General features: G+C 43.4%; 1 protein-coding gene across 1 annotated transcript in view; it reads right to left on the bottom strand.

Annotated features, from left to right (window-relative positions):
• Positions 1-23,654, bottom strand: part of setd3 (SET domain containing 3, actin histidine methyltransferase) — a 30,811-nt gene that overhangs the window by 6,089 nt on the left and 1,068 nt on the right. Inside the window, exons 2-9 of the mRNA XM_066675849.1 lie at positions 21,186-21,316; positions 20,777-20,869; positions 20,517-20,665; positions 17,396-17,468; positions 16,986-17,242; positions 3,663-3,721; positions 2,932-3,046; positions 1,987-2,061 (exon numbers count right to left, since the gene is read on the bottom strand). Coding sequence (XP_066531946.1) covers positions 1,987-2,061; positions 2,932-3,046; positions 3,663-3,721; positions 16,986-17,242; positions 17,396-17,468; positions 20,517-20,665; positions 20,777-20,869; positions 21,186-21,288 — 924 coding nt within the window. The 5' untranslated portion in view covers positions 21,289-21,316. The remainder of the gene's footprint in view (positions 1-1,986; positions 2,062-2,931; positions 3,047-3,662; positions 3,722-16,985; positions 17,243-17,395; positions 17,469-20,516; positions 20,666-20,776; positions 20,870-21,185; positions 21,317-23,654) is intronic.

Below are 23,654 nucleotides of genomic sequence, written 5' to 3'. Positions count from 1 at the left end.
TGTGAGGAGTCTGTCTCCATTTGGTATTTCTGACCCTGGTTGATTTAGATCAATTATAAGGGGGGAAAAATGTATAACGTTTATAGTTACAGGTGGCTGACTGGGTATTTAACCACTGCGTCAATAGCTTTTTATTCTCCTCCCTTTACTCTTGTAGTTTTGTCTGTTCCGAGGATTCTACATGTGCCATATATTTGTCAATTTGTGGGGGGCACTGTGCAAAAACATTGGGAACCAATGAATTATGAAATAACACTGTAATAAAACATCAAAATGTTGAATATTGATACTCGAATTCCACTCCCGAAAAACTCCCACCAATTTCTCAGCTGCAGTTGTGTCCCCTTCCAAACCCCACTCACGTCTCCCTCCTCCATATAACACTCGCAGCGACGAGAGAGCCAGAGAGAGCCCGATAAAGAAAGAGTAGGGGATAGAGAAAGAGAGAGAGAGATAGGGAGGGAGAAGGAGAGAGAGAGAGAGAGAGAGAGAGACACAGAGAAGCCCCGATTTCAGCCACTGCTACAAGTTCGAGTCCCATGTGAAATCTTTGGCGGAATCAAGGATCAAGCGGCTTGGCACTGAGAGACGTTGCGGAAGCTCCTCCCGTCCCACACAGCAGCCTCCTCTGTCCCTTTCTTCCTCTACCGGCTGTCTCCTCGAATCTTATCAAATAATTCACATTCTGCCGTGGAGGATGGGGGCGGGGGGCTGGTGGGGGGGGGGGTCTACCTGGCCTGTCAGCCGTGCCCCCTATCCCCTCTCTCCCTGCGGCTGGAGCTGAATGCCTCCGCTCTGATATTACCCACGGGCCTCTGTAATGGCCGACGGCTGATAAATGCATCACATGGCCACGAGCAGAGAGAAACGCCGCGGAACACGTGAATGGAAACCTGAAAATGTACAAGGAAAGTGGACAGAGAGGCCCTGATCCAATTTCGGAAATCACATAATACGTTTGGTTGGGGGTACATGTTTAAAATGATTCTAAAATATCATTAAAAATATGCCAAAAACACCCAAAACAACAGAGGCAGCCATTTTTGGAGAGAGACAAGACAAGCGCAATGGAAGTCTCGCAGAGAGTCAACACTGTGGCTGAATTTCAGCTCCTAACATGCAAGGAAACAACATGTCGAGGGTCTCTTTAGGACTTTTTAAAAATGTGGTTTCAACTTTGAAAAGGGGTTCTTTGCCCCTTTTATGGCACTTTTGTTTACAATTATTTATTAATTGGAGTTTTCAAATAGGCACATACAGTACATACGGACAGAACTGGACAGAGAAAGATGCACAGCACTGTGAATGAATTTATTATACAAATGTAGTTAAGAATACAGGGGGTCCTCAACTTACGACGTTGATCCGTTCCTATGTCGCGTCGTAAACCGATTTTCGGTGTAAGTCGGAACATACGTACATACTGTACGTAAATAACATACTGTGAGCACTTATCCTATCCTAACACCTATCCTCCTCGGCCCGAGCCGCGTAACCGTGTATTCTTCCGCCGCGCCGCGCACACCACACACAAAGTTTACGTTACGACGTTTACGTCGCAAAACCACGTAAGTCGAAACAAGGCTTTATACAGTAAACGGGAGATGTGTCGTAACCAGGAAACATCGTAACTCGGGACTGACGTAACCCAAGGACCTCCTGTATATCGTTTCAGTATATGATTTAATCATAAAATAACTTGTTGTGACATAATTTTTTATTCAAATGTTTGATTAAAGATCTTAAAATCTCTTCTAATGCCAATGATATTTAAACCTGCACTGTGTCTATTATTAAGACACGTGATTCAGAATTTGAGTTTTTGTGTACGTCATGATTCACCGACTGGGTCGGATTTCATTTGCTCTGATGTTCTAACGCTGGAGGTGACATTTTATAAAATTAAACGTAAGACTGTGTTGATGTGCCAAGAATGAACCCTGGAAGCTGTGTGAACGACCTCCAGAAGCACGGCGTAGTGCTCACCTGCTCGTTCTCTTTATAATCCTGAAGAGCAACACATTCACATCTGTCATCTTCCAGATTGTAACCAGTTGTAATCTGAAAGAAAAAAAAAAAAAAAAAAAAAAAAAGACTCAGGTGTACTTTCTTAAACAAAATGAATAACTGAGACTGAGTGTTCCTCCTAGACACAGTCTTTCTGAGGAAGAGCTCTAAATAGGTTAATTATTTAATAAAATATTCGTACACAAACCTAAATAAATAAATAAATACAAAAAGCTTTTTGTGTTTAGGGCACATTTCACGGAGGGGGGGTGGGGAGGGTGTTCTAAGACAGATTAAGACGCTTGAATACATTTCAAAACGTAACCTCAGTCAGTGCGTGTACAAATATGAACCTCCAAAATCAAATCACTGAAAATGTAAAGAAATTAATCAAATTTAATAAAGCCTGGCTAAATTGTCACAACTTCTCGATAAACAAAACTATTATAGAAACGATGCATTTTTATTAAACCTAAACCAGGGGAATAGCAGGAAGGCATTTCATTAAGCATCTTAATGACTCCCATTTTCAGAACATATGACAACTCCAAACAAAAAATTCATCGTAAGATATAAATGCATTTCCCACACAAATGGAAAAAAAGGGCGATATATTGCTCTGTGGCATGAGGCATTGAATGCAATCAAAGACAAATTATTCAAATAAATATAAAACATCCCTTGAGACGCAGCTACAATCAACAGAAAACAACATTACTTTAGAGGTTTGCTTAGAAACAGCTTGTTCGCACAAATCCCCATGATATGCACCTCACAGCTGCATGAGGTACAACACACACCACAGCAAATATCTGGGAGATATCAGTGTTGATGTCCAGTTTAGGAAAGAAAAGCAAACTTCCAATGCTCTATTAGGCCCTGGAGTGTGAGTGTGTGTGTGTGTGTGTGTGTGTGAGGACTCACCAGGCCATTGGTGTGGTTACACATGTCCCACAGTGGAATCAGAGCCAGGGTGAGCCGACTGCCGTCCTCGGTGGGGATCTGGTTCTGACGGGTCATCACAGACGACACAGCCCACCTAAAACACACAGGGAGCATTACTTTCAGTATCCACAGGACTCAACAGTAACGCTGTGCAGTGTAAGAACCCTACAGAGCTCGTCTTTTACCAAAAGTTACTAAGTAATATAAAGTATTCGTATGAAACTATAGTAACCTTTCACCACTAAAATCATCTCAGTTGGGCATTTTTAGTCCTGGCTTTAGGACGTTTATTGGACATCCACGGAGAGCAGAACATTTTGTCTTACCTCTACAAATGATCCTGTTGTAATTAATAAAAATCTAAAATTTCTAAGGCTACTGAAGACTGAAGCATTAACTATGACAAGATGCTATTTCATTCCTTTCACACGTTGCCCAGCGGGAGCAAAGGCTTGCATCATGCTTAACAATCCGGAGATAAAAGGGGACCAATGATAAATAATTCCCTCACAGATAATTTGGTGCTAATGAAAGAACAATGAGAACAAACGCCTCACTTTAAGAGGCCATTTCATAGCCTTACAACCACCCCGCACTTGTTCTCTTTTTTTTCTTTCTTTCCCTTTCCCCCCCACTCTCTCTTTTTTTCCTCAAAGAGTCAAAGAGGAGAAGTTCCAATTCGGGACGAGTGCTAGGACGTTCCAACCAACCTGTAGTCGTCAAAGGTGAAAGCATCCTTCAGGGGCAGTTTGCTTGCGTTGGGATGAGTCTGGGGATCGAAGGTGACGAGGAGAAAGGACAGGGGCGGAGAGAAAGGAGAGGCAAAAGAAAAGAAGAATAAAATGAGAAGAGAAAGAGAGAGAGAACAGGGAGAAAAAAAAAACACACACACACAAATCAGTCAGTGGAATTTCATTATGTGGCTGCCTAACACATCCTAACAAGAGCGTGGAGAAGGTAGGAGCGTCCAGTGGTGGTACTGAGGGATCATCGTGGCATTAGCCCCCCATACATCACTGTCAACTTAATTTGTTGTGCCCAGCAGCCGTCATAAATCTGCTTCATCAATTTGGGTGACAGAGAGCCACTGGTGCCACAGAAATCTACATTTAAAGGAACACACCAACTCCCTCCAAGGGCTCATTTGCAGCGGGTGTCATAGAGGGGGTAAAAAAGCTCCATTCCTGCAGAGAAGGGGGGGCACAGTGGAGAAAAAAAAAAAGAGCAGGAGCAGCAAAGAATGCCGGGGTCTAACTCAGACGGAAGCACCCTCCTGAACATGCAAAATGAGTCATAAAAATAGACAGAGGTATGAATGTGAAAGAGAACCATGCAGCTCTCCTCCCCACCCAGGTGCTCCCAAGGCTGTGTGTGTGGCTCTCCTCGTCCGAGTAAATGAAGCCCCCCGATCCTCGCCGAGGAGCTCCACACACCGCCACTGCCTCAGCAGGGAGTGAAAAAGCAATTCATCACCTTACGTGTGCGCACAAAAAAATCATTTGCATTAATCAAATGATCACTGCGTCACACAGGACAAATAATAACTCACCTACAGATGTGGAATTTGTTCAGGCTTATCGCCACCGTAAGAACAAAATCATCTACCTACATTTATGTCATTTTTGTTGTTATTATTATTCACATAACCTCAGCGCATCAGCTGACTTTCACATCATAGAGAAATCTCCAAATAAAACTGAATTTAACACTAATAGACGCTCAATGTTAAAGATGCTTTTCCTTCCGCTGTCGTAAGGTCTCTAAGCTAAAGACGTTAGCTGTTAGCTTGTTTTTATTAATAATAACATTCTAGTTTTAAATAAGAGGAGTAACACTGCTTGTATTTGTGAATGTGTTTATTACTGCTACGCTGAATCAGAGTAAAGATTTCTTACAAAGAACAAATAAACAAATGTATTTACTACTGACGTCTAAATAAATTTTAAGCCAGAAATTAAAGCTTTTATTAGTGTGGGGTTTTTTTTGTCTTTGGTACATTTTCTCTCATGGCATTGGGAAAAGATGTATTGTTGATAATGTTATATAATATTTCATAGTACAGTGGAACCTCAACTAACGAACGCCTACACTAACGAACTTTCCAAGATACGAACCGGGCATTTTAATATTTTTTGCCTCCACCAACGAACCACGACTCTAGAAACGATCCCGAGCCTCCGCCGAGCCGGCGGCTGGAAATGGCCACTGACCCCAATAGGTGAGTCTCCCAGCGCCCAGACTGGAGTGAGCTTTTAAGATTAGCACATTGTAGCTTTAGCAATTTAGCATTAGTGTAAATAGCAGACATCGAAATTCGTGCTAAGTTAAGCCGTATCTACGCTTCGTCTCCCCACATTCACCGCCTACTCGCCGTTATTCCACCCACCCCCCACCTCCTGTCATACAGCCAGTGCCTGTGTTACTCCTCCAGCCAGTCGTTACATCTTCAAGGTAGCGATGTGTAACCACTTACAACTTTATTTCTTTTTATTACTGTTTCCACTGTATTTCTTTTTTATTTTTAGTAACGCTACATGTATTTTTTTTTTACTAATTTGAGAGTGTTGTAAACATATATCAGTGCAAAAAGGGTGACTTTCGGGGTGGGGGCTGGAACCCATTAAATGCTTTTCCATTATTTTAAATGGGGAAAATTGACTCGAGAAACGAACTTTTCCACTTAGGAACTGGGTCACGGAACAGATCAAGTTCGTAGGTAGAGGTTCCACCGTGCATGGTAGTGCTGGGCGATATGAGCACAAATCAATATCACGATTAACTGTACATTTTATCACGATTACGGTTAATGAATGATTATTTTGTTTTTGGATTTTTGACTCTCAGAGTTCAGTGACGAGGCTTGTACCGTAAATATGCTCGCGTACTAAAGCTGAGATATTTTTTCTAATGTTGCAGGGAGCTTGTTCCTCTGTTGTTTTTTGAGCACTGTTTATATTTGTGAGACTTATTCGCTGAAGCGTTTGGTTCTCAGCGTTTACATTTGCCTTCTTTTTGTTCAGTGTTTTTCTTAGTTATAGTCAAAACACACCACGTCCAAACCATAGATGCAGTGGGTTTCTTTGGTACGAGCTCGAGTCGCTCGGTCGGCCTCTGCGTTTAGGTTCTCCTCCATGTGGCAGATAGGGGCCAGAATCACGTGACAACAGCTTGGTAGCGTGGTTTTAAAGGGACAGTACATGAACACACAGTGGGGACATAGAATAAAAATCGATATAGACAAGATTATGTAGATTAGAAGTTCTGAATGTCGATTTTAGGTTAAATGCCCAGCCTTCCTTTTCATTAAATGATTATAAATGTTTTTATTATTCTATTGAAAAGTTAAAGCTTATTATTAGTACAATAGTATTTTTAGTAAACAGTTTAATATAAAAGTAATCAGGATTTGAAAAACAATACTGTTTAATACAGACATCAGAAAGCCTCTTTTTTTTTCCCTTTTCTCTTTCGGACGATACATGCGCATATCAAACAGTGTAATTAGATACACTCAAACAGAGTAGGATAAGCATGAAATGAAACCACTCAGAGGTGGTAGCTAACTTTTACCTTCCGTGTCTCTTCCCATTAATCAATTTCACTGACACTAATTGAGCCCTGTACTACCCCACGCTGGTCTGCCCCACGCACACACACACACACACGTGCTCTGAGACTGAGAGTTCTGTGCTAAAGGTAAGCGTGTGGTCAGGTCTCAGTTTTTGCCTGTGGCCCAGCGCAGTGTTTCCTGTAGAAGGCAGGTCCAGTTTTGACACTGATTCAAGTCTACAGTGGAGCGAGCGCCAGCGTCTACCCACTGATCCTCGCTACTCCCTATCCCCGCCAGTCCTGACCCCGCCTGCGGTCACTCCGCCGGGTCCCTGGCCAAGATACAACAGACCATACCCAGGTGCAGATGAGGGGTGACAGGCCAGGCCTAAATACAAAGGAAAGCGCTGACATCACAGAGGCGCCACCGAGAGCAAAATGCCACTTAGGCTGCAAATGAGGGTTACTTCTATAATCAATAAAACCTTTCACTACCGTTCGATTTATTGAGCAATCATTTACACCTTCGGTTCTTATCGTTACTTATCATTACGCCTTCTGACACATCCTCTCACTTTTGTGTTTCACTCACTACATGAAAAAAATGCATAAAAACTGGAGGATCATTTAAACACTTTGCGACACTCCAGTCAACAATGTGGCCCTAACCCCTTCACTCCTCCTTTTCTCCTTCAAAGTCTGTTGAAGGACTTGTCCGTCCATGGACCAACTTTGAAGTGGTGCTCACAAACCTCTGATAGACAACCATTAAAAGATAAGCGGTGGTTAAAGCCAGCAACTGAGAACGCTAAGGTCTGAGTTTGAGCAAAAAAAAAAAAAGCTGCACAGAGCTTCGCGTTCAATAAATAAATAAATAAACACTTTATATAAATCATATTAGAAACCTGACAGAAGAAAGGGAGCAAACCTTTGGACAGCAAATCATCTCCAATCACAACTTTAGGTGCTGAAGCGATCGCAGGAAAACGTTTTTTTATTCAGGGTGCGGAGTGTGAATGTTATTATTCAGTTACATTCATTTAAACACTACAATGCTTCTAAATCAGAGAGAGAAACTGAGATGTGGGCCCACATCCTGGCCTTCAGGGTTTAAGGGGTTAAAGAGGAATTAGCAGCACCTTCAGCCCGCTGAGATCAGCAACCTTGGAGCACCTGGACACGTTAATAGACTCAATTAGGGCAATAATTGGTTGAATGGAGTGGTAAGGCTCCGGGGAGATGGCGCAGCCCTCTTCGGGGGGGCAGTTCTGTCTGAGCTGGACAGACGCCCGAGACTCAGAGCCGTCCAAAGACGCACACAAAGAAAAACAGGACATGAAAGAATGTGATATGCGAAAAGAGGGGTCCTCGGTAGGTTGTGGGTGGTGCAGTTGATGAGGAGAGACTTTTTCTTTTTTGGAGAGAAAGTGAGAGTGGGGGTCTTCTGCGGCTAGAGCTCTTGATGCATTAGCATCACCAGAGAGAGGTAATTCATCATGTGCTACAGCAGCCCACACTGGCACCACGTGCGGTGGCCAGGATTGGGGGGGGGTGTTCTGTAAATCAATTAAAAAACAAAAGCTCTCACGCGGAGCTCCAGATTTCTTTAACGAGCCAAAGGGATGCGTCTAATTGGTCGCTGGTCTGCAGGAGGACGACTTCAGGTCCTCGGAGGACTTCTTGGGTTCTCGCCCCATTCGAAATAGTGGTCAGCTTTACAGAGAGCTGCCACGAGGAACATCCGTCTGCATCTTACCGCTCAATCTGCATTGATTTTTTCCCCCTATTTCATAAACAGACTGCATCACTAATGGTCAATCCTTCTCTTCAGGTTTTCAATCTTTACGCCACCAAGAACTGTACTAAGAATATCCTGCTCAAACATGTACCAAAAATTATTTTTCTTGCAAAACAAGGCTCCTCTGCTCCCTACAAACCAACGCTGTGTGGATTAAAAGGTTAAAATCTCTGTCACATGGTTTATTCCAAAAATCTCTGAGTGAGAAACGACTAATACACAATTACAACATGCAGTTGTTATCACTGATAACATCAAAGACGTTAACCCACTGAAAATATTAACCCAATATTTTTAAAAAAGCTACAAAACAATAAAAAAATGCAGGTGACTTAGTCACACACTGTTACGGACCCTTATATTGCTCGCCACACCAGGAAGGTCAGACAAATATCTTGTGAGATACGGCGCGGGGGGTGGTGAGAGTGTACCGCAGGGACCCTATTCATTTCTCATCAACGGCGGCAGATGCAGCACACCAAGGTTACTTTGCATTCGCTGCATACTGGGGGTCACCTTATGAGGTCCACCCCCCCACCCCGCACACACACATACAGCCCCGATGAGGACGGCACAGCGATCATTGGTCCCCTGCGGACAGGAAAGGCACTCAGATACGCCTCAGAGGGCAGTCGCCGTTGACAACAACCTATCCCTCTTCACACCAGAAAATATATAGAAAACAGATTTCCCAATTCCAGCAGACAGAGGGCCTAGCCTTTCCAGCCCATGCAGATGGGGAGGAGGGAGAGGGTGGGGGCAGAATAAAGGGGACTGGTGGTGATTGTGAGAAGGAGGAGGAGGGTGTGGGGTAGGGGGGGGGGTGGTTGTCAGTCTCCTTTCTCAACATGTGCGGAAGGTACAATCAGGTCAATTCAATTCAAAGCCGATGCGACAAGCTAATTTTCCAGCCCGGTCATCTGCGGCCGCCTCAGAAGAGAGGCTGACATTGACAGTAGTCATTACAGTGACACCAGCTCCAACCTGAGGAGGGGAAGAGGGGAGGAGAGGAGAGAGTGTGGACAGGACACTATCCGAAGGGGCCAAGGCGACACCCTCCACCACCACCACCACGCCACCCATGTCCGAAGAAAAAAGAGAATTCTCCAGCCAAGCAAGAAAGAGTGTTATATGCACATATCACTTCTGACTCTTCAGCTAAAAGACTGGGAAAAAAATAAAAAATTAAATAAATAAATAGCACATTGGCCACTGGAACCTACCAGCTACTTGTGCTGGACACATTTTACCAGCTATTACTATTAGAGACTGTTTACCTGCCATTTTGCTTATTAGTCTTTAGCATGCGAGACTTCATTTACTATCCATTAGCATGAGAGACTTTGCTTACTATCCTTTAGTAAATGAACACCAGTCATTCTACACACACAAATGTTATTGCTGCTGTGGATTTGCAGCTTATTTCCTGTGCTTAATGGCTGTACAGTGTTTGTATGGTCTTGTCCACTGCTGTCTGCAGAGCATACTGTAAGTGTTCTGTAAGAACTATTTATTCTACCTCCAACAGATAGAAAGACAACAGCTTATAAGTCCTCATCACTGAAGATCTGTTTACTGTCAATTCACACAGACGACCGAGTGTGTGCCCTGAACTTCTGGTTCTCCTAGAAGTTAAGGCAATCTCGAGCTTCTGAATTTTTCAAAGTCTAGGTCTCAGACTCCATACATCTCCAACATCAACCCACTACTGCCACCTAGTGGACACGCTCCAACCAAAGGGAGTACACCAACCACACACACACACACATTCCTCCAAAACTGATGAACTCTCTGATGAAAGGAGCCAAAGGATACAAGATTTCCTCTGTTAATTATTTGTCACGGACATATTACTGTATTCAAATTGGCACAAATTCAGCTGATTAAGACAAGGCTGAGGTAGGGAAAACAATAAAGCTCCGCCTAATTACTCAACCCCCTTCAGCTGAGGACTGGGAAACGTTTAATAAAGAAAAATGTCAATAGACTGGGTGACACAATGACAAATACATTAACTATTCCCATGAATATTTGATGGCTTATCTTGACAATAATGTGAAATATTACCTTTTGCCTAATTGACAGTCATCTAATGAAAGAGACAAAAAAAACACCGGCAGACGTTTTGAGTGAAATTCTTAGGAGCAGAGCAGATTATTGCTTCTTTAATAGCCAAGAAGAGGAACACAAACAAGGGTAATATTTATTGGTCTGATCACAGACGCCTTTAAATGAACAGTCATATCAGCGTTTCACTTGAAGAGGAAAAAAAAAATGTCCAATATGAACGTATATTATGAGAAATTTGAATTAAATTTGGGAGCAATATCCCATGATTAATATATTTTACTAAGGGATGAAGTGGTGAAATTATATCAGATGCTTCCAGAGTGTCACAGTAATTGTATGATAAATATTATCCTACGCTACCTTACAAAATGTCAGATGAACATGAGTGCAGAACTTAAAATGTTAACTGATGTAGAAAACATAAAAAGACAGCACAAAACAGCAAAACTCACGATAATTATTCACCTTCCGTTATCACAGCTGTAATGAAAGATATACCTGGAGTAAAACACCGTCAGATTTCACAATACATTAATGACCAATGTTCTCCTCTCTCAGACCCCAAGACCTCACAGACTTTATGCCTTTGGATTAGTGGTGGGGGACATTATAAAAAGAAATATATTATAAAATCACATCACAATATTTAAGGGTAATTTAGCGATAACGATATCCTTGGCGATATGACAAAACACTGAAAAATACTTTTATTATTCATTCATTCATTATCTGTAAGCGCTTATCCAGTTCAGGGTCGCGGTGGAACCCTGGAGGGGGCGCCAGTCCTTCACAGGACAACACAGACACACACACATACATACGAACACTTTTGAGTCGCCAATCCACCTACCAACGTGTGTTTTTGGACTGTGGGAGGAAACCGGAGCACCCGGAGGAAACCCACGCAGACACAGGGAGATCACAACACACTCCTCACAGACAGTCACCCGGAGGAAACCCACACTGACACAGGGAGAACACACCCCACTCCTCACAGACAGTCACCCGGAGGAAACCCACGCAGACACAGGGAGAACACACCACACTCCTCACAGACAGTCACCCGGAGGAAACCCACGCTGACACAGGGAGAACACACCCCACTCCTCACAGACAGTCACCCGGAGGAAACCCACACAGACACAGGGAGAACACACCCCACTCCTCACAGACAGTCACCCGGAGGAAACCCACACTGACACAGGGAGAACACACCCCACTCCTCACAGACAGTCACCCGGAGGAAACCCACGCAGACACAGGGAGAACACACCACACTCCTCACAGACAGTCACCCGGAGGAAACCCACGCTGACACAGGGAGAACACACCCCACTCCTCACAGACAGTCTCCCGGAGGAAACCCACGCAGACACAGGGAGAACACACCCCACTCCTCACAGACAGTCACCCGGAGGAAACCCACACTGACACAGGGAGAACACACCCCACTCCTCACAGACAGTCACCCGGAGGAAAGCCACACTGACACAGGGAGAACACACCCCACTCCTCACAGACAGTCAACCTGGAGGAAACCCACGCGGACACAGGGAGAACACACCACACTCCTCACAGACAGTCACCCGGAGGAAACCCACACAGACACAGGGAGAACACACCCCTCTCCTCACAGACAGTCACCCGGAGGAAACCCACGCAGACACAGGGAGAACACACCACACTCCTCACAGACAGTCAACCTGGAGGAAACCCCTGCGGACACAGGGAGAACACACCACACTCCTCACAGACAGTCAACCTGGAGGAAACCCACGCGGACACAGGGAGAACACACCACACTCCTCACAGACAGTCACCCGGAGGAAACCCACACAGACACAGGGAGAACACACCACACTCCTCACAGACAGTCACCCGGAGGAAACCCACGCAGACACAGAGAGAACACACCGCACTCCTCACAGACAGTCACCCGGAGCGGGACTCGAACCCACAACCTCCAGGCCCCTGGAGCTGTGTGACTGCGACACTAAATCAAATCAAATCAAATTTATTTATATAGCGCTTTTCACAACTGATGTTGTCACAAAGCAGCTTCACAGAATTCCAGTAAGACAAAGATTTGACATGAAATGTAAAGACAAATGTAAAACCCTCAAGTGAGCAAACCAGGGACGACAGTGGCAAGGAAAAACTCCCCCAGCTGAGGAAGAAACCTTGGGAGGAACCAAGGCTCACAAGGGGTGACCCATCCTCCTCTGGTCAATCTACTGGTGATGATTGTTAGTAGTCCATGAGAACTTCAGTCCATGAGACACTACCTGCTGCACCACCGTGCCGCAAATAAGTGTTATATGAATATGAATTATTTTCCAATAATAATATATATTAATTATATTAAATAACGTTTTATTTTAGTACAAATGTAACATTTTCAAATATTCAGGAGAAACACCAAAAAATGTGTAAACATTAGCTTATTTTGTAAACAACAGTAAATTACCAAATTCTGACACTGTATAAAATAAATAAATATAGCATATAAATCCACCACACAACTAAAGTGCAGAGAATTTAGTTTGTGCACAGCAAACGTAAACAACAGTATAAAACAACACCCTTAAAAGCCTCACTCTAAATAACAAAACAAAAACAGAATAGTTGCTAAGTTGCTGAGTCAGTGTGGTCTGTCTGCTTGGGTTAGCGCTCACAATATCTGTTGAACTCCCCTCATAGCGTTTTTGACATTCCTTGTACTCAACAGGGTGCTTCTGCTTGAGGTGGTGAAACAAATTAGTTGTGTTTCCCTGTTTTGTTGTTACAAGCTTCTTTCATATCTAACAATTACCATGGTTTTACCACCTCCACACGACTGAAATGACTCGCTTAATGAATGTACACCATATATTGGGCCACGGTATGACACCATTACATGACCAAGTCAGAACACCACTTTTATCACCAAATTGATACAAAAATGCTATGGGGTTGTCATAGATTGGGCTGTGTGCCTTAGTTTTAGTGAAGAAAAATCTTAAAGGCTAAGCAGCAGCGATATGAAAGTGTCAAACAAATAAATACAGTGGAATTTGAGTTCCTAACTTGTGTTTATTGATCGTCAGAAAACATGTTATTTCTTACTAATTCAAGGAATAAGGTTTAAAAGACCGTTGGTCCCCACTCCAACGGTGTTGGGAAACTCTAATAGGCGTCTTGCCTGTGACGTAGATGGTGGACAACAACTCTAGAAGCTGCACTTAATTTAATGCAAAAATGACGAAAAGGTGTGTTGTTTGTGGCTGCAATCATTCAATGTACAGTGGGACATCTGTGAACAAATGGCCCAAAGATCCCAAAATATCCAGAAAATGGACTAAATTTGTCCACTTTAAACGGGCACTTTGGAAAGGACCATCCGCTCACTCCGTTATCTGTAGCTCATTTCACTGGCGCTTTTCCAACAATATGGGCATGTAAGGACACCAATGAAAGGTGTTCAAGAGCCTCTGTAACATGGAGGTAAACAGGGTAAGGACACTCACTTCGCCTGTTTTAGTTGGTGTAAGTTAACGTTAGCTTGACTCGCTAAACTCGGTGCTCAGATTATACTCGGCTACATAGCTGCATTACGGAGGTTTATAGTGTCGGATGAATTCGAGTTCGACTTCGATCACATTTACAAGAATAACGGTACCTCTACATTTGAGTTTAGCTTATTGCTAGGCTATTGTCATGAATAATGTTGGTTATTTAGCTAGATACTGTCATAACAGTCAGTCATAACGGTGTTTTACCGCGGCGTTGTTCAGCTGTTGTCCACCAGTGACGTCACGGTCGCGTTCAAGAATTTCCGTAGCGAGCTCGGGTTTTTCCGTCAATTTAATAAAATTGTCAGTTTTAAAGCAAATTAAGCTGCTATTTTCATTTTAATTCATACTTCTATATGTCAGTAACTAAAATAATGTGAATATTCATGGAGGTCCATTAAGTGGTGCTTAGCCTTTAATGTTTCAGCATACCGAGACATTTTGGACAACACTGCAGAAGGCCCTTTTCTGTTCCAGCATGACTGTGCCCCTGTGCACAAAGCAAGGGCCATGAAAGCATGGTGGGGTGAGTTTTCATTGGAAAAACTTCAATGCCCTGCACAGAGTCCTGATCTCAACAGCATTAAACACCTTTGTGATGAACTGAAACAGAGATTGTGATCTAGACCCTCTCATCCAACATCATTGTCTGATCTTACAAATGCTCTTCTGAATGAATGGACAAAAATTCATGCTTCAAAATCTCATAGAAATCTATCCCAGAAGAGTGAAAGCTATTAAAGCAGCAAAGGTGGGACCAATTCCATTTCATGGCTATGAATTTAGAATGAGTTGTCATAAACACTACAGTAGGTGTAATGTGTGTTTTACATGATGTTGCAACTATGGGAACAAATACTGTCACTGCTGAGTGGAGGGGGGTATTTAGATTTTTACATAATCTGAAAATGCCACCAGCCTTAAACTTGTCTCAAATACACTCAGACCACATTATGTCACATTAATTTATACCAACAAGTGTAAGACAGGTAACCACTCTTCACCTATTTAACTGTGGCACTGTCTTTGGGACATGTCCACTAGGGGGACTATGAGAACACCTGTCAGAACTGTGAAAAGCCATCACAGAAATCACTCACTGAACATTTGACAAGACACAGACAGAGGATTTAAAGACTTTAAAAAATGCCATTTATAATTTTGGTTAAAACTATCTTTATTAAAATGTTAATGTCAGACCTTAACAACTGATCTTAAGCCTTGTCACATAAATCTGAAATATAAGACCTGTAAAAGGTGACTTCTGGTTGGAGGGCAATTTTTAAAGGGATAACAGCTCCCCCTACTGGCTTCAGTGTGCCACTGCATCACAGACTCAGAGCCATGTCAATGGCAGCTTATCAGAGCCCCTGAAATTGAGTGCAAGAGGGCATTATAAAGCTCCTTTTACCCATCTCCAATGTGCTGCCAACAGCTAGAAACCTTTTAAAACCCGATTTCCACACCTGATCACTGAACAGAGTAAAGGACAGCTGTATATGGCTACTAAGTCTGAATAAGTTGGGGCATTGACTGCTTAAAGGAGCCAATGGTTATTAAAGGATAAAACTTAGTGTAGTTTAATCTTAACTAGTGAGTATAATACAGAGTCCTTATAGAAAATGTGCCCACTTAGTGAATGTATTAGCAATGCCCCTGGGCAGTTATTTCGAGTCACATAAGACATATGTATAATCAGGCGTAATAAACTAATAAACAAGCATTCATATTTTGAGTGGTTTGGCTAAAATAACACAATACGAGTAGAGTTTTTTTTTAAGCTTATGGACGTATGCATCTATGACAACATTAGCAAGACCTAGCCTTACTAGCACAAAAAACATTAATTTTTTAACTCCATTCATTCATTCATTATCTGTAACCCTTATCCAGTTCAGGGTCGTGGTGGGTCCAGAGCCTACCTGGAATCATTGGGCGCAAGGTGGGAATACACCCTGGAGGGGGCGCCATCCCTTCACAGGGCAACACAGACACACACACACATTCCCTCACACACTCACACCTATGGACGCTTGAGTCGCTAATCCACCTACTAACGTGTGTTTTTGGACTGTGGGAGGAAACCCGAGCACCCGGAGGAAACCCATGCAGACACAGGGAGAACACACCACACTCCTCACAGACAGTCACCCAGAGCGGGAATCGAACCCACAACCTCCAGGCCCCTGGAGCTGTGTGACTGCGACACTCCCTGCTGCACCACCGTGCCGCCATTTTCTCTTCAAATATACCACAAGGGAGAAGTGTGTGTGCACCTGCTCATGCAAAACATCTTCTTATATAAAAGACATTAAGATAAAAGTTTCTACTCATTTCTTTCCGGTAGCTAATGTTAAGGCTTAAAGATTTTGTCATTAATGCCCCACTCTGCACTGGCTGCAATAAGGTCTTAAAATCAGCAGCATTTTTACTTTGTTATAATGTCCCTGTACCAAGCTCATGCCCACATAACAGCCAAATATGGGGGACAGCCATGGCCTAAAGGCTATAGAACAAAGGCTAGGGACTGAAAGGTTGCTGGTTTGATCTGAACACTGGGAGGAAAAATGGGGGCACGAAGAAACAGCGCATGCTCTGCCCTCAGCCTCAACAGCTGAAGTGCCCTTGAGCAAGAAACCTAACCTTCAAATGCTCCCCAGGTGCCAAAGTGGTTGCCTGGAACTCCAGGTGCATGTATGTTTGCTGCCCTTAGTGTGTGTGTGTGTGTGTGTGTGTGTGTGTGTGTGTACTGCCACAAATTTACTGATGTGCAATGATCACTAAAGCTTGTTTCATACAGATAAATGGTAATTATAAGTATGTATATGTAAATGAGCACGGTTTCAAGAATATATTTCCATGAGATCACATGCTCAATTCCTGTCCTGGATTAACATGTTTCTGATTATGAAATCATCTCACAGATCTGACTAAGTGTGATCCAGTGTGATCGTTATAAAAGCATCCTAAGGAAGGATTTCAAAAAGTAAACCTACAAACTATGAAGCTAATGCTGAACCTTAAATCATTTAGTAAAACAAATCTTAAGGATGTAATGGACTCACATGGACGACTTTGAAGAAGTAAGCGTACTGTCGCGCAGTGTTCTTGTACTGGCTCAGGACGTCCTGAATGGCCTGCGTGGCTAGGAGGTGGTGCACCTCCTCCTCCTCGAAGTATAAAGGAGTGTCGTAGTCAGTGGGCAGGGTCTTGATGTAGGGAAGCCAGGGAGAAGCCGGATTTGCTCGTTCACAGAGAAGGTGGAGGGCCAGAGTTACATTACCCATGGCCTGCAGGATACGATCCTGACTGTATAAAGGGCCTGTGGATTTACAGTTGACATTAAACATCAGCTTTATCATGTGTTAAACTTTCAAAAAATTAAAAACTAAAATGATAAACAATGAGTTATAGGTTTTTTAATGAGTTAAGGTCCAAGAAGGTCCCATTTCTTTGTGCATGCGTTGGATCTCACCAAGTACAGAGTTTTTAGCTGATTCCACGGTCATCAGCATTTTCCTGGGAATCCACAGAAATAGCTCCTCTGCCTTTAGACGAGAGGTGGGAGAGACGGTCAGTAAGCAATAGATGAAAAACATGACAGCTTCATCTAAAACTTGTTTCAAACTTGAACCAGCCAGCGGTCAAACAGTGGGGGGAAAATGCCAGCCCCTCATCAACAAATTTAAACACAATCTGCAGTAATGAGGATAATCTAAACGGGGCTATAATTGTGCACTCTGTTGTCCTGGGTCATTTAATGGCTGAGTACATCGTAGCTTTAGGGCTTCGACCAGCACGAATGAGGGCAATTGAAAACGTCAATAAGGACTTGCGCTGCAGTCGTATGGAAGCATATTGACCACTGAACTCAGTTTGGTCTGAAAGCAAAAGATGACCAATCAATAGCTTCTATTTTTTCCACAACCTTCAAAGCTCAGGTTACGCTGCAATTCAGGCTGTTTCTAATAAGCTAACGAGTTGCGCTGAGAAAATGACAATGATTATCACATCTATATGTAACAGCAATCACATTGCTTTAGAATGGAAGTGGACAAAATTGATTTCTCCAGTAACAACCTGTCTACCAAAATGCCGGTTCGGTTGCCCAGATCAATCCTTCAACACTCAGTAGAAATAATTTTTTTTTTCTTGGAAGCCACAGCTGGCTTTAACACTCAGATGTTCCTCAAGGCCTTGATTTATTTGGTCAGGTTCAAACAGATTAGGGTCAGACCTGAACTCTATAGGAATATTTTATGGCAGATGTTGATTTAATGAAGATAATAATGTGCATAACCGTTAATCAGGACTTTACTGACTGATGTTATTGTAATTCAACAATTGTCACTCTCCCTGGAAATTCAGTGGATAAAATGTTGCACTAGAGGTGGATTTAATCAGAATTTAATTAGCGCTGATCTGAGTAGCATTTTAGGGCTTCTGCATTTTAGGACTAATATTCGAATATTCGGGGAGTGGGGTGTTGTATATTGTTGTCATTTACAAAATCCGCTTTCAACCCTTGTTTTGATACCACCCTCTCCAGGCTCCGCTGTGGCTCGCTAACCTGCTACCTAGCTTGCTAGCATAATTACCCGAACTTCCGGCCACTTTAATTACAATATTGGAAATCTTAACTAACTGTAAATAAATAGAAGTACTTTACTCTCTCAAATCAACGTTTTTTCAGTACTCAAATATGTGTAGATTAATGACTTGCTTGACTTTGAAAGAAAATATGTTTTTAGATAAAAACATTTTTGTTTAAGTAGGCGCCAATACTGTTAAGATTACTAGTGCCCCCTAACTTCGACCACCTCCCCTGCTTGTGAATCCACTACATTCAGTGGTTTTGAGAGGTTCACAATGAGATTACATTTGTCCTGTGTTGGTATCCGTACTCTACATGTAAGGATTACAATGGCGGTAGATTTTCCCCTCAGAGAAAAGAAGCTAACCGCTAAGCTAACTTTTAGACTGAGGTAAATATCTGTCGCGAAAAGGAAAAGTGTTGTGTTCCACATGCAGTTTCACACACAAAGAATTACAACACTGTTAGAGACACTTAAATATTGTTTAGATATTTGATTTCATGCAAGACTGATGTTTAAATGCCCTACTAAGGCTTGATCTTATGTTTTATTGTTTTACCCAGTGCGATTGGCGAAGAGAGAGATCGGAATTGCAACATTTACGGCAGTGGACGGAATTAGGGGACGGCTGGAGGTAGGGGAAATACTAATAACTAGCTCGCTAACTAAGGGCAAAGAGTATACACAACTTAACCAATTTGAGCGGAGGTGCTCTAATTTCAGGCACAAAGCTGACAAAATAAACTGTGGCGTCACCTCGCTTCATTGTAAATGAGAGTTTTAGGCTTCATTTGCACAAAGACTTTTATGTTGATGAGGCTGAATATGGGTGGAATGGGAAGAGTATTGTTTTTCCTGCTGGAGCCTGAATGTGGTGGAGCGTTGCCTTTATCGATAGCCACATTTATCCAGAAATATCCAAATTAGAAACCGAATACATACCCAACAAACAAATATCTGAATACTCGAATACTTGGGGCCAGCCCTACTGAGAATCAGCGTTCAGCGCCGGCTAAGCTGCTCTGTGTCTCCCATCATGGCTCCACTCGCTGAATCGTTTGCTAACTCGTACATACACGGTGCCACTAAGGGCCCAGAGTGTACACGAATAAACCTGAGTTCCGTGGAGGTGTTCTAATTTGAAGTGTAAAGCTGACAAAATGAACGGTTGCTTTATCATGCTTCATAGTATGTAGGTTGCTGTAGAGTGTTGGGCTGTTTTAGGCTTCGTTCAAGAGTTTTATGTTGACAAGGTTGTAGGGTGACCAGACGTCCTCTTTTTTAGACTTAAAAAGATGTCCGGGCGGAATTTCACAAACGTCCGCCATTTTGTTTTTCTAGAGCTTACATAGAACTTTGAGAAGTTTCGTTCACAAACTAGTCCCGCCCTCCCCTACTCCGATTGGTTTTCTTGAGTGAGAAGGGGGCGTGGTGAAGTAGCCTAAAATCTTCTGATTGGACGGTCTGACTGTAGAGCTACCGTTATTGGTCGATAACCTTCTCTGTAAACATTTAATTGGTCAGTCTGCACGTGAGTATTCGTCCACCCCCCCGGAGACGTGTCCTTTTTTTCACCATCTCAGATCTGGTCACCCAACTTTATTGCCACATTTATCCAAATAAACGAACACAAGAACCTCAAAATTATAAATCTACCCAATGAACGAATATCTGAATTCGGGGCCAGCCCTAAATTTAATCAGAATTATGTATTGCCACTTTTTTAACCCATTTTCGTCATAACAAAAATGTTTGTTTTTTTTCATTATTACTATAAGTCAAGCTTTACACAGTGTAATTCATTTGTCAGTTTGCTGCTCTTTACCCATACGTCTCTCACAAACACTGTTCGATGCAGACTGCAACAGCTACTGAAGTGTCATGTTTTACAATCACAGATTCTATCATAGCATCAGATAACTAGGAAAATGCAGCAATAAAGGTTTAAAAATATGCCACGTGATATGATTCTGTCATTATTGCACACAACATAACACAAACCTTGATGTCTCTGGTTGCTTTGAGGCCATAGCCTTCATCTGCAAAGTTAGCGATCTCAAAGCCCTCACAGGATGCTCCACATTCTGCAGCCCAAGCCATGAGCTCAGAGAAATAATCCTCTCTGCTGCCCTCAAATGTCACAGAGATCCCTGCAACAAGACCAAGACAGTGCTTTCAAGGCAGTGCTCGGAGGTTAGGAGTCATCTCATTAATCACCACGAGGATGCGTCTTAATCGTCTGTTAAAACTAAACCGAGCACCTTTCTGTTTCTTGCGGATCTTCTCGACCAGGGCACGGATCTGCACATACTCCTCCCACTCTTTACCTGCAGACGGAGCCGCACTGCTGCACTCTGGATCACAAACACACACACATATACACACACATCATAATGAACTGATCAGTACAGATTTGCTACTCGAGAGTGTCCCTAGGTGTGAGTGTGTGAGTGAATGTGTGTCGCCCTGTGAGGGCCTTGCGCCCAGTGATTCCGAGTGGGCTCCGGAGCCACCGCGACCCTTAACTGGATAAGTGTTTGCAGACATTGAATGAATGAATTAAATAAATACATTATTATGTGGTCAGACCTCTGCACTCGTATTTACACATGCCTTCAATCCCATCGTAATATCATTGATGGGGTCCCGATAGTGGAGGATTTTACTCACTCTGTAAGAGTTCTGAGATCAGGTTCATCATCTCTTTGGGGGATACCACTGCTGTGGCTCCTGTCCCAGATTTCTGAGTCTTCACTCGACTTTTCTTGCCCATCGTCTGGCTCTGGTAAGACTGAGGAATTCTGAGTCAGAAATAAAAATAATAAAAAATTAGAGGGTTGGGGTGGGGGGGGGGGGCACCTTTAAAGAGAAGAGAGCCAAACCTCAGTGTTGAGGGTGTGGAGTTTAGAACTGTTTGATGATTTCTCAGTCATAACACACCTGCAAGACTGGCAACACACAGTAATGACACTTCCTTTAATTGTCCACTAGAGGGCAACGTTAATGAAACATTTGGGCACCGCACTCACTGAGAGAACACTAAAATGTTCCAGTTCAATAAAACAGTGTGAGTGTGGAGTGTAAAAAGGACATGAACTTCAGAGGTGCGTTCAGAGATGATAAACACACAGGCTCTATATGTACAGCAGACACTGGACTCTTAGGTTGCTATCACTACCACTGCAAAGATGCACACACTGAGACACTCTCAATGTTTCTCAAAATAGATGGACTCGCTGAATGGAGAGACTGTATAACACAGTCACAAAACCTCTGCTTTGGCCACAATCAAATAAAAACTTTCAGGCGATAGTAGTTGTCTCATTATTTCCTGTGAGTGTAAGAAACTGCTCGACGTGTGTGTGAAAGACCCATTATAGCAAACACCCCCTGTTTTGTCACACTGTGTGTATTGTTGCACCACTATTTCAAAACCCCAGGAGCCAAAACAACATTAACTCAGCAGGATTAATACACTGCAGGAATAGGCCCACTGTCAGTGTCAGAGTTTACTGTGTCAGTTAAAAATACTAAGGCGTGTGGTAATGCAGATAAAAGAACTGCTGCTCTACTGACTGAATTCTTACATTCCTTAGTAATGTTGGTCTCATTAAACTTGAAGGTCAACCAGCCACACAGCACAAATAGAAAATATATACCTGGAGTTATGTAGAAGACATAGGTTTATAACAGCATTAATCGGCTGACTTACACCTATGTCGTCTGGTATTCTATCCATTCATTCATTATCTGTAACCCTTGTCCAATTCAGAGTCACAGTGGGTCCAGAGCCTACCTGGAATCATTGGAATACACCCTAGAGGGCAACACACACACTCACACCTACGGACACTTTTGAGTCGCCAATCCACCTACCAACATGTGTTTTTGGACCGTGGGAGGAAACAGGAGCACCCGGAGGAAACCCACGCGGACACAGGGAGAACACACCACACTCCTCACAGACAGTCACCCGGAGGAAACCCACACAGACACAGAGAGAACACGCCACACTCCTCACAGACAGTCACCCGGAGGAAACCCACGCAGACATAGGGAGAACACAACAAAGTCCTCACAGGCAGTCACCCGGAGGAAACCCACACAGACACAGAGAGAACACACCACACTCCTCACAGACAGTCACCCGGAGGAAACCCACGCAGACATAGGGAGAACACAACAAAGTCCTCACAGGCAGTCACCCGGAGGAAACCCACACAGACACAGAGAGAACACACCACACTCCTCACAGACAGTCACCCGGAGGAAACCCACGCAGACATAGGGAGAACACAACAAAGTCCTCACAGGCAGTCACCCGGAGGAAACCCACATAGACACAGAGAGAACACACCACACTCCTCACAGACAGTCACCCGGAGGAAACCCACGCAGTCACAGGGAGAACACACCACACTCCTCACAGACAGTCACCCGGAGGAAACCCACGCAGACACAGAGAGAACACACCACACTCCTCACAGACAGTCACCCGGAGGAAACCCACGCAGACACAGAGAGAACACACCACACTCCTCACAGACAGTCACCCGGAGGAAACCCACACAGACACAGAGAGAACACACCACACTCCTCACAGACAGTCACCCGGAAGAAACCCACGCAGACACAGAGAGAACACACCACACTCCTCACAGACAGTCACCCGGAGGAAACCCACGCAGACACAGTGAGAACACACCACACTCCTCACAGACAGTCACTTGGAGGAAACCCAACCAGACACAAAGAAAACACACCACACTCCTCACAGACAGTCACTTGGAGGAAACCCAACCAGACACGGGGAGAACACACCACACTCCTCCCAGACAGTCACCCGGAGCGGGACTTGAACCCACAACCTCCAGGACCCTGGAGCTTTGTGACTGCGACACCTACCTGTGCTGCCGAGGACAGACAGTTAAAGGGAAATTCACCACTTCCTTAATTTCTCTGTAAGTCACTCACTGAGATATAAATATTGGTTCATATGGGGGTTTGATATGAAATGGTTAAATGTAGAGCAACCTACAGTGGTAGTGACAGGACCTTGGATCCTCAATGATGTCTACAACCCAAATACAGATATTTATTTACTATCTGCACAGTCACAGAAAGTGTGTATGTTTTGTT

The sequence above is a fragment of the Hoplias malabaricus genome, chromosome 1 (assembly GCF_029633855.1).
Source record: "Hoplias malabaricus isolate fHopMal1 chromosome 1, fHopMal1.hap1, whole genome shotgun sequence".
Classification (NCBI taxonomy): Eukaryota; Metazoa; Chordata; class Actinopteri; order Characiformes; family Erythrinidae; genus Hoplias; species Hoplias malabaricus.
Note: the sequence above shows the minus strand (reverse complement) of the source record. Positions and strands in the feature narration are given on the sequence as shown.